This window comes from Phodopus roborovskii, unplaced genomic scaffold (genome assembly GCF_943737965.1).
Source record: "Phodopus roborovskii unplaced genomic scaffold, PHOROB, whole genome shotgun sequence".
Taxonomy (NCBI): domain Eukaryota; kingdom Metazoa; phylum Chordata; class Mammalia; order Rodentia; family Cricetidae; genus Phodopus; species Phodopus roborovskii.
Genome location: NW_026126517.1, coordinates 19,932,586 through 19,944,969, shown reverse-complemented (window position 1 = coordinate 19,944,969; position 12,384 = coordinate 19,932,586). Strand labels below are relative to the sequence as shown.

General features: G+C 44.9%; 1 protein-coding gene across 3 annotated transcripts in view; it reads left to right on the top strand.

Annotated features, from left to right (window-relative positions):
• Grik4 (glutamate ionotropic receptor kainate type subunit 4) overlaps positions 1–12,112 on the top strand; it is a 419,871-nt gene extending 407,759 nt beyond the window's left edge. For all 3 annotated transcript variants that reach the window (XM_051197191.1, XM_051197190.1, XM_051197188.1), the window contains 2 exons: positions 8,130–8,248; positions 11,752–12,112. In XM_051197191.1, coding sequence (XP_051053148.1) covers positions 8,130–8,248; positions 11,752–12,108 — 476 coding nt within the window. In that variant the 3' untranslated portion in view covers positions 12,109–12,112. The remainder of the gene's footprint in view (positions 1–8,129; positions 8,249–11,751) is intronic.
• Positions 12,113–12,384: the final 272 nt, after the last annotated feature.

Here is a 12,384-nt window from a genome sequence, read left to right as displayed (position 1 = left end):
TTCTTTTTATAATTTTCACTAGTTGGCTTTCACATGTACCTAAAAGAATGAGAAGACTGTGGCATAAGCAGAGAGATGGGGTGAAGCAAAGTAGGAGGGTGGTCTTCTTTTTTTCCCAGAGACCTCTGAAACTGACAGTAATTGCTGGGACTTTGGTTTCAATTAAAATGTACCAGACAACATGCCGGGCCTAATGTAATCCTTTTCTGCTTTGTTATCCTATTAAAATGCACACAGTTTCAAAGAAAAGGAACTGAAGCTTACCCCGCTTTTAATCCAGCATTACAGCTCAAACACCAAGGCCAAGAAGAGCTCTAACATTGAGGTGATGCTTCCTGTCTCGAGCCTTCTCAACAGGCTGTATTTGGCTCTTGTAGATGCAACAACATTCACCCTTCCCTTTATAACCTCTTCTCTCTGTTCCTACCTGGAAATTGGGGACCATCTACCTTTCTGCAAACACTGAGAAATAAGATGGCAGATTTGGTAAAAGACTGGCGACTACAAAAGAAGAAGAAGAAGAAGAAGAAGAAGAAGAAGAAGAAGAAGAAGAAGAAGAAGAAGAAGAAGAAGAAGAAGAAAAAAGTCAGGCTCCATTTCAAACTGTTTTCATTTTCCTGTTTTCATTTTTCAAAAAAACACTTATTTTATTTATTTTCTCACTCAGCTCCTATAAAAGGAAATCTTGCTAGCCACCCTCAGATGCCAGCATCCCCATGCAAGGGGATTGGATTACCAAAGGCTTCACTAGACAAAAGATGGTGGGTGAACTCCAAGGAAATTAAATACCTTTATCTTGAAAAACACAAGCTCATAATCAGGGCTTCAAAGGAAGACAAATACTCCACCAGGTTGTGAAAATCAGGGTCCCCTTTCAAGAATGGCAAAGGGACAGTGCTGTTGACTCTCAGAACCATTGGATAATAGGAAGTTTGCAGTCTGGCACAGTGGGAATGAAAACCTGAGTCATCTTAGCAAGAGATGGGTGGTGGGGAAGCGGGGGACTCTGGGGGATGCTTCCCTCCCTCTTTCTTCTCAGAGGGCTCAATGTGGCTACTCTGGTTCTCTGGTTTCTTTGGAAAGCTCTGGAGGTTGAAATCTGACTTTGGGAGTGTAATGGCAGCTCAGAGAAATACTTTCAGGAAGACCCTCCCTAAACAAGTCATATTGAATACTGGGGGGGGGGGGCAGAGAAACTCCGGAGAATTATCGGGAAACAGAACAGGAACAGAAATAGATAAATGGCTACCTGACAGTCTGCATCCAAGGAAGGTAGCCATTCTGAATACTATCCTCACCTCTCTGGAAACTGAGCCGTTTTACACATCACTGATTCAAACATCTGATCTCAAGTTCTACAGAGAGAAAGGTTTCCTGATATGCACTTGTGGCCTGCCTGTAGAAACCCTCTTCTTTGTCACCTTGGAGCTTCTTGGCGATAAAGCCAGTTTTCAGGATTTGTGGGTTAAGTTCTGCAAGCATATAGTACAGTCTGAGTGATCACTCCGTGATGGGAGAGTCAGTGTGGTGTGAAGGCCGAGGGCTCTGCTTTTGATCTGGATTTGGGTATGCAACCTTGGACAGTGTACCTGAATTCTGCACTTTTGTTTCCTTGACAGGAAAATGGAGCCACAAGTTGTCAAGGGCAACTACAAGGTCAGAGCTAAAATAGTTGTCAAGGTCAGAGTTAAAATCATTAGCACGGAGCCTGGCTCATTCTAATACGGTTAAACACTCATAAAGGGCAGCGTTGTATGTCCAGAGACCATAGCTTTGCCAGTAGATTTACTTATAAATTTCATGTTAGCTATGGAAAGTTGAACAACCTTAGTTCTCCGTCTTTTTATGTTTTTATATAGTAGGAACAGTGGCTCTCCTTTCCAGCCAGTTTAATAACTGAAGGAGATTGTGAGTGGTTTGGAAAGTGAGATGCCTCAGCACCTATTATACGACATTATGAAGTATCTCTCCGACAATGTATTTTAATACATTGAAAAGTTCCTCAGATGCTTCTTCTGTTTTGTGGCTGTTTTCCTTATTTTTCTCCCACTGCCCTTTCCAGGGCCTGCTAGGACTAGGTGAAAGATGTCAGAGTGAGGGAGGGCAAACAGAAATGGCGAGCTTTCTGCCAAGCAAAACAAATGTGATGAGTCCCTAGGAAGACCCTGTAGGTTAGTCTGTACATGCTAGAGGGGGAGTTGCTGTTTACAACAAAGAACCCTGTGGAGACAGCCCCATCTGATACATCCACATGGCTGTGGGAGGATGTGGCTCTAAAATGCTTGAGAGCCATATGGACCTAAGAATCTATGTTTGCATCAGATGCTGGCACTGCCCAGAGCTCTGGACCTAGCACAGTGCCCAGCTCATGGAACATGCACCATAAAGATTTGTTGATCGGCATCAAAGAGAATTTAGGATGTTGAGATCATGGCACTCTCCTGTCCTTTACACCTGTGTGGTGTAGCTACCTCCCATCCACCTACAAACCATTGTTTCAAAAGAGAACTACATGTCTCAGGCGCAGATAGATGCGGTTACTTGGAACTCATTGAATGTTTTAAAGGCTAGGAGTTAAGTCTACCTGAATCTAAGAAGCTAGGAAGAGAGGAAGGAGGGACAGGTGGGTGAGCGGGCTTCAAGTCTTCACTGCAGTAACCCCTGATGATGTCTGTCCCCTTTCATCATTCCAGACACAATGAAAATAATGCATTTGCATTTGGGAGCTAGTGTTTGTATCTGTGGGCAATCTGTGAGTGACACCAGAGTTAGAATTTCACCAACCGGGGATTTTCGAGGAGAGTCTGAGTCTATTTTAGCTAATGCTCGCTGATTGCTGAAGCACAGCTGAGGCCCAGGCTCAGTGTCAGGAGGAAACCCCAGTTTTAAAGCCATCTGTTTGGGTGGCTTACACACCATCCCATCTACAGAAAGGGATAGAAGCATCTGTACGGGCGACACGGACCTTGCAGGCTGGAGCACATTCATCCCGAGCCCCTGCTGATGAACGGCTGTATGCTGTGGAAGGCATTAGACTTCTAGGGGGATGACTGATGACAGTGCTAAACAGAGCAGGCCTCACTCTCTGAATGTGCCCCCCCCTTCCTCCATCTGTTTCTCAATTCTCACTCTGCCAGCAATCTATTCTTGCTTCTACTTTCCAATAACTTCCTAAAGGCATGGCTGGTGTACAAGCCTCACTCTGAAGAGGAAGAAGAGGCCACTCAGCCCAGAGTTGGCACAGGAGAGTCAATACCCACGATTAACAGGTGGGCCCTGAAAGTCAAGAAGCTGGGAAAGACTGGGACTATTTTGGTGGCTCACAGCCTCTACCACATCCTGTTAAAACCGTAGTTCCTTCTGAAGCTTGTCCAGACCAAATCAGAGTCACAGTCATCCCAGCACAGACCACATGATCCTTTTTTCCCCTTCTCCAACCTCTATCCAACATGGGAGGTCTGTGACATGGATTAACCAGGTCAGCACTCCACCCCCTTCAGAAGCTCTGTTCATCTGCCTGGTGCCGTCACTGAGAGTTGCCACAGTTTATAGTTTCCACATAGAGCAATTGATGAGGAGATGACTATGGATCACAGTGTGGACCCAGGGTTTTGTACGATGTAGACTTCTACATCTGGGCTGTCTATCTTCCTTCCTTCTAGTCATTTGTTTCTCTTCATTTTATGTGCAAATCTATGTGGTCTCTCCTCTCTCTCTCTCTCTCTCTCTCTCTCTCTCTCTCTCTCTCTCTCTCTGTGTGTGTGTGTGTGTGTGTGTATCTGTGTGTGTGTGTGTGTGTGTGTGTGTGTGTGTGTGTGTGTGTGTACTCAAGCTCCCAGTAGCCTCCCTGTAAAGGTTCTGGAATAGTTATTTTTGCAGCACTGTTACCAGAAGACCTGAAAGAAACATCTATAGGGAGGAGGGTTTTAATTTGACTCTCAGTTTCCAGGAGATTCCAAACCTCGGTGGGAATGCAAAAGTATAGTTCAGTCCAATGGATCTTTAAAGCATTAGAAGTGGCAGGTAGTCACATGGCAGCCAAAGAGAAAGCACCAAGTGGGTGGTCAGAACCAGAGGAGCCCTCACCTGCCAGAGACCTATTTCTTCCAGCTGAGACCCACATCCCAAAGGTTCCACAGCCTTTTGCAAATGGTGCCACCAGCTGGAGACCAAGTGTTCAAAAACATGAGCCTGTGGGTGATATTTCAGACCCAAAGCCGCAGAAGTGCTTGGAAGAAGTCAAAGTGTATAGATAGGGATATGGAGGGTGTGTTGGGAAATGCAGATAGTTCTATATTGCTAGAGATGATGTAACAGGTTTTACATTTCCAAAAGAACAGTTTTATAGAGGGTGGAATTGAATAGGAAATGGCCGCATTCAGGAGCATTGTTTTGAAATTGATGTAGTAGTTCAGGCAAGGGTTGGGGAGCACGGGAAAGTGGTGGGGTGATGGATAAGGAGAAGCAGATTGCTTAGGATAAAGACAGCAGGACTTGGTAATAGCCAGTGTTCGGAAGAGAGGCAAGAGACCAAGAGCAAACCCAGGTGACTGGCGACTCTGGGAAAGAGCATTGAGCAGTGATTTTATAAAGAACCATGAAGGGTAGTATGATGGGCAGTGTCCACTCCTAAGAGAGGGAGTGTGATGGGCAGTGTCCACTCCTAAGAGAGGGAAAGTGATGGACAGTGTCCACTGCTAAGAGAGGGAGTGTGATGGACAGTGTCCTCTGCTAAGAAAGGCTGTGTAAGATCAGGAGTGGGAAATTTCCATGACTTGAGAAATGAACTGTAGGGAGTAATTTCACAGAAGTAAGACCACATCACCTTTGAGAACCTGTTAACTAGGACTAGCAGAAGTAAATCCAGATTGGAGGATTCACTTCCTCCTTCAGGTATAGTATCCAGGGCCTTAAAGCTTCTCAGGTATTCAAAATTATGTTTGAGGTCTGAAAAATAATATTGGCTTTCCAATGCACAAAAAAGCTTGCAAAATTAAATTAAGACATGTTTAATTAAATATCTCCAAAATGGAACATTGTTCCAACTTCATTAATTTTTAAATTTAATATTCATAAAAGCTGCATCACATTTAGACACAATTTTTGGGTTAGATTTTCTCATTTTGCAAACATTCCCTTGTATGCACAGTGATGGCTGAGAAACCACAGCCAATTGGAAATTAACTATATCTTTCCCCTCCATAAAAGCAGAAGCAAAAATTTTTAAATGCATTTAGTTGTAAGATGTTGGGTGGATTTTCTTCTACCTGCTTTTGTGTGGGACAGGGTCTCCAAATGGGTTTTAAGAACTTTAAGAATGACATAATAATGCCGAAACAGACAGCTTTTCTCAAGGTTCACAGCAATAGAGGGAGAAGGGGCATTGAGTGGACTGGAGCAGTCAGGAGTCTGAGAAGGAAGGACATGAACTGGAAAGAGCCAATGGTGAGGGAGAGGTGGTAAGGTTCAGGAGGTGACTGACAGGGAGATGGGGAGCGCAGCCGCAGGGCACAGGTGAGTCCCAGAGGGAAGAAACACCCCTTCCAGTAACAGGAGGGAAGGGCCCTTCTAGGAAACCCAAGTCTTCCATTTCAAGTAGATCTATGTTCAAGTGATGGGTCATCTTGGAGTGTCCCAGCACCACCTAAGGACTCTCTTAACTGGGCAGGTGGCCATCCTCACTATCACTAACATCTTTCTCTTCACTGGCTGGAGAAGCTAGGGCTTCGAGGGTTCATGGACGGTAACAGTGTCCCTCATCTCGTCACTCCTTATTCATGGACTGGAACATCAGCCTGCAAAACCCAGCTGGACCCTTGGATATACCCATTCTTTCTTAAGAGTCCCTTTATATTTCATCCCCCTGATGTTCTTATAGTCTGATGCTTTCTGTATCTGGCAGCCCAGGTGATAGAGGCTGGTATTCAAGTGAACACAAACTGCTTTCCTCCCTGTTTTTTAAGATCCTTCATCTTGGATTAATCAAGATAGAGCCCTCCCCTCACCCTTGACCCCTACACTGATTGGTGCAGATTTGGAAGAGCTGACTATGGAAATCAGCAGACCAGAGTGCATGGTCTGTCTGATGTATTGCTTATGTGAGGCTTTGGGGCCACTGGAAGTAGACCATCAGCTTGGCAGAGAATGCCACTATGCTGTGTTATTGTTAAAACGCACATACACATGTGTGCATGCATGTACGCATGCACAGGAAACCCGAGGTATCTTGAAATAGCCAGGTAGGGGTATTGTGCCAGCTTCCTGAGCTGTAGTGGCAGTATCTGATTCCTGTTCCTTTCTGTAGAGCATCTTAGGTGGTGCAAAGCTGGCTCTCCCTGACTACAGCATAACCTCACGCCCCATGACAGCTTAACTAGAGATCAGACATAGAGTCATTCCAAAGGGTATAGGACATAAGCCTCCCAGTTGCCAATTTCTTAGACAAAAGAAGCTTTTTTGGTCCCTGATTGTGGTTCCCACTCAATCAAACATCCCATGTGTCCATCTGACACTTCTCTTAAAGGCTGATTTTTCTACAGCCAAAGAAAGCATCGAGTTGTTGGGCTAAACTCATCAATGCTACAATTGAAATGGCCATAATCATCCTACAAATATGCATCAGGATATCTCTAGACTGAACTAGACTCCCTTAATATAGGTGACAGTGGTGTGACTGGGACAATATATTAAACCACTGGTAGTGGGTCCAAGATCTAACACTAATACACAAACTTACTTAGTGGAGCCTGTTCTATATGGAGAGATACCTTGCCCAGTCTAGACACAGGGGTATGGGAGTGGAGAGGTGCCTTGTCCTGCTTCAACAAGATGATGGGACAGACTTAGTAGACTTCCTAGGGGAGGCCTTACCCTATCCATGGAGCAGATGGGAAGAGGAGGGGAGTGGGGAAAGAGGGAAGAGAGGAGGGAAGGGGAACTGGAATTAAAATATAAAAAATAAATTAATGAAAATACCAAACATGATATCTCTAGATATCTTGCTAGGCAATGAGGGTATGATCCAACTATAAAGAACTTCAAAATCCATGGATACTTCCAGAGATAACAATTTCAAACTAGTTGCAGGTTCGCTGGGAAAAATTAACCTGGGAAGCTTATTTCCAATACAGAGTTCTGGACCAGTAAGATGGTTCAGCAGGCAAGGGTGCTTGCTCCAAACCTCATGGCCTGAGTTTGATTCCCAGTGCCTTCGTGGCAGAGGGAAGGAGCTGTTCCTGAAGCTTGTCCTCTGTGTTCCATATGTGTTCTGTGGCACATATGCTGGGTGTATGAACACAAGTACTGACATGCAAATAAATAGATGTAAAATAATAATAAAATACAGAGTCTGTCTTCAGACATACTGGATCTTGAGGTCTTGAGGAAAGGCTGGAGATCTCTGTTTCAAATTTTTCAGGAGTTTCTGATAGCAGCCCAGTCTGGGAAGCATTAGTTCAGTAGGAGCAAAAAGTCTTACTTTCCAAATAAACTTAACATTTTAGTTCCTTCTCCCAAACCTCCAGGGCCAGGATTATTTTAGGGCTTGGAGATTTGGGATTTGGGAATACTGCTTGGCTGAGCATCCCCTAGCCTGAAAATCTAACGCTTAACATTCTCTAAAATCTAAATTTGAGCGTTGTGTGTGTACACACATACATACATGCATATATGTATATATGCTCAAAAGCTGCACATTTCAGGGTTTTGGATTAAGGATGACCAGGCTATAATGTTCTGGGTCTGGCAAGCACGATCCTTTCTAGATCCATATATACCAAAATGTATTGTGAAAATCAGCTAGAGTTTTAGAATGTAAGGTATTTTGGTGTTGCGTCACTATGAGCTTAATCAATAGAGTGGGCCTGCACTTTCCCGTTAGTTAGTCTCCGCTCCCATCCTACTACAGTCTTGTGGTTTTTCCAGCCTCCTTCATTCACAGCTAGGTCTCCTTGCCCCACCTTACTGCAACCACCCCTGCTTTTCTTTCAAATGATGAATTAAATCTCTTCCAGAAATGAATGAATCTGGGAGACCATCTCCATTCTGATTATTTTAGTGGCAGCTGCATAGGTGTGGTGGGTCTTCTCCCTCTCTCAAAGTAACTTTTACTTTTTATCACTCTCTTCTAGGCCTGGGAATGGAGAATATTGGTGGAATCTTTGTGGTTCTTATTTGTGGCTTAATAGTGGCCATTTTTATGGCTATGCTGGAGTTTTTATGGACTCTCAGACACTCAGAAGCATCAGAGGTAAGCTTCCAATGGCTTCCAAAGGCTTCCAAAGGCAAACCGCCAACAGCAGTGTGAAACTCACTGGCTTCTTCATTCATTTCAGACAGGACCTACAGAATGCTCCCAAAGGACACGCAGGACAGTGGGAACACTTTTAGTCCCCAGAGTAAAAACTCTGAGTAGATGCTGTGGTGTGTTGATTATGTAACCATATAGAATGGGCTCCAGATTTTCCTTTGACATAGCCATCAAATTAATATGTGAGGAAAGATGATTTATAAATGACAGACTTTATATAGTATTGGAGTAGGGTGTGAAAGTGTCAGGTCATTCATGTGAAATATGGCCTTAGACCTTCCATTGTGACTATCTTTACCTACAGATACAGGTGAAAACCCTCAGAGGTACCCCAACTTAAAGAAACCAAGAGGTTCACCCTCTGTCTCAGGGGATTTTAATAAAATTAATTCTCTAATTGTGGTTTAGAGTCTTAGTTAATGTCTACTTTGCACCTTTGTCCCATTCCATCCCTCCCCAGGAAAGATGCACAAGGATGCTTTGTGTCACTGGTCCTCTCTCCATCCCCAGGGAAGATACACAAGAAAGATTTATCCTATTGGTCCTCCATCCCTCTCCAGGGAAGATGGACAAATCCATGCATATTTATTGCATTATGAGACTTTTTCTTTTTATCCATCACATTAAACTCTCAGCTCTGGATCTTCTTTAAGCCCACTTTAATATTTCTGGGGAAATGTCTCCTGACTATACCCTATATAGGTATAGAGGGTACCACCTCATAGAGGACCTCAACACAGTCCTGCCAGCCCCAGGGCTGTCTGCATTCAGCTTCTTTCCACAATGTCACCCATTCTTCTGTCCTCTACTCTTGAATGAAGAGAGCCTGATTTTATTGTACACTTCCCCCAAGAAATGAAGAGTGGCCCACCCCTATCTAAACCACTACCTAAAAATGTACCCATTTACCCTCACAGTGCCTCTGCCTGATCCTACCATTTCTCATCTACTCTAGGATTGTGCCCTCTTTCCAAAATCCACAACTGTGTCCCAGTTGTTCATTTTAAAAAGCAGTAATGTTACTATCACCTTGACTTATACCACCCTTCTCTTGAGCTAAGGATGTTTGATTATTTATTTAATATTTATTTATTTTTGGTTGGTTTTTCAAGACAGGTTTTGTCTGTTTAACAGCTCTGTCTGTCCTGGAACTTGAATTGTGGACCAGGCTGGCCTCAAACTCACAGAGATTCTCGTGCCTCTGCCTCTCAAGTGCTGGGGGTTAAAGACATCCACCACCACCATCCAGTCAACATTTGATAACAGTATTACTTTCCATTTCCTTGTCTCCCTCTCAGCTCAGCTCTTGACACCATTCCAACTTGGCTTCTCTCCATCCACTATGAAGGGCCCTTGCCCATTGTTTGACCCCTTGCTGAAGGGGTCAAACCAAAGGGAACCCATCATTCCCAGACTCTCTTGTCTTTTTCCTTGTTCAATATCTGATTTCTTGGGCTCCCTGGTACTTCTGCTTCCAGTTCTAGTCCCCTCTCCCTTTGCCAAGTCCTTAAATGCTGCTAACATTTATATATTCTTTATGAGTCTGATAGGGTGAGCCTTTCATTTCCCAGTGAAACCATCCCTATTTATTCTCCTTTTACACTGGACCAGCATCAGCCACCTATCAGTCACCACAGCACCACTGTAACACTGACATAAAATGCTTATATACCATCATGCAACAGCTATAGACATGGAGCTACTTGGATGTCAGGACTGCCTGTTACCTCTGTATTCTCGTGACAAACCACAATGTTTGACCCCCAGTAGATAGTAAATGCATGTTGTTATATTCTTGTCACATGTAATGGATTAAGCAGGTGGCAGGGGTTTTGTTGCCATAGTAATTATTAGAACCACAGAGGGGTTTAGAGGTTTGCCAAGAATCTTTTACTATTAGTGACAATGATGGGTCTAGAATCAGTTCTGAGAGCCCAAGTTAGGCCATATTGTGTGAGGCAATATGTGCAGCTGCTTCCATGACCTGTTTCTCCCAAGAGCTCAGGCAAGATCTGTATTTACATTGAAAATCAATCAGTCTCAGACCTTTGTGATAGTTAAAATGAAGAGGAGGCTGTATTGACTGTGACTGTGTAGGGTCTGATACAATATTTGTTCCATTGATAGAACATGAGGAGGACCCGGGCGGTGGTGGCAGATCTGTGTGAGTTCGAGTCCAGCCTAGTCTAGAAATAGTTCCAGGACAGCTAGGACTGTTACACAGAGAAACCTATCTCAAAAACAATCAAACAAAAAGAACACAGGGAGGAGGCTTCTTCTGCCATCATGCTCCAGGAGTGTTATTCTGACCTCAGAGATGAGACCTCAACTAAGTACTTTTGGACTTTGGAGTTAGACAGGTTCAAGTTTTAGTTCTGAAGGGGATACTCATTAATCATTTCTTTATAAAATACACAGTATATCCTGAGTGCCTACCTACACAGCTTTGCTATAATATTAATGAGAGTAACAATAGTAACATAAGTTTATATTTCTTATCCACTGGTTCTCAGACCCCCAAGCCCTTTGTAAGTTTGATGCAAATGTATTTCTCCTCCACCAAGCCTGATTTAAAGTACACCATCTTCACTGCAGCCATTGTGAACACACAAACATTTTGCTGTGGAGATAGCAATGTGTTCAAATATGGAGCTTGTCCCAGCCCCACTGGGTGTTAAACCTAATATGGTGGTTGTGCATTATAAAATCCAGAACGCTCTGAGTTTTGAAACAAGCTGGAGTCAAGTGTTTCAAATTAGGAGACTGTGAACCTACAGATGCAGCAGCTGTTTTATCCCAGTGATTTTGGGGACACATCTTCTCCAGCTTTGGCAACTTCACCTGGGCCAGCTAGAAGGAAGTCAAGACTGTGTTGGCTTTTGGCAGTGGTAGACCTGTCATGTTGATGGAGCTGAAAGAGAGAATAGGGAAGAACAGGCAGCTACTGCCTCCCACAGTGTTTCCAGATTGTTCCCTTCCAACTTAGACAACGAAACTGGGCATGGTGGCTAAAAAGAATATGGGGGATCTTTGGGCTGAAGACAAAATGAACAATTGATGACTTTTCCAAATACCAGAGAGACTGATATAGAAAAGAGTGTTTGTTTTAAGTGAGTTTCAAGATCCACATTGATCTGAGGTCAATGGGTCAAATTCTCGGGGGTAGAAACTAAGCAGAGTAGGAGGAAGCAGCCATTAGTGGAAATGTGCAGAAATGGTACCGTCTTTCCCAAGATAAAGTGGCCAGAGATTGGGTCTCATCTGGCAGGCTGTTGAATGAAGGCTGTTGTGTGGAGGGCTTTTGAGCCTTAAATAGGGTGGGAATGAAGCCTTTATTTAATTATCCCTTACACCTGAGATGGCAGGCTGTCCAAACACCCAATGCGTGCTACTCCAAGAGAATCATGAGGCCTTTTCTCAGTGACTTCCGCTGTCTCCCCCAGGTGTCTGTGTGTCAGGAGATGGTGACGGAGCTGCGCAGCATCATCTTGTGCCAGGACAGTATCCACCCTCGGCGGCGGCGGTCTGGAGGCCTGCCACCCCAGCCCCCGGTCATGGAGGAGCGCCGGCCCCGGGGCACCGCGACGCTCAGCAATGGCAAGCTGTGTGGCGCCGGGGAACCCGACCAGCTGGCGCAGAGACTGGCACAAGAGGCCGCCCTGGTGGCCCGCGGCTGTACGCACATTCGCGTGTGTCCAGAGTGCCGCCGCTTCCAGGGCCTGCGGGCACGACCATCGCCAGCGCGCAGCGAGGAGAGCCTGGAATGGGACAAGACCACCAACAGCAGCGAGCCCGAGTAGTGGCGGCGAAAGACCGCGGAGTCAGGCGGGGAGGCGGGAGGGTTGACTTTGCAACACCGTTCTGTCCGGATTCAGAATTCAATCACTTTACAAAGGGCATCAGAGGCTGATGCCCCAGCAGGAGGCGGAACCCGCCCTGTAGGAGAGCGGGATCTACCTGAGAAGCTGCATCCACATGGCAGAGAAGCTGTCCCTTGTGGGCACAAGGACCCATCTCCTCCCAGAGAGCCTTTCTTTCACACCCAAATAACATGGAGTCTGGGTGATGGGGCCCTG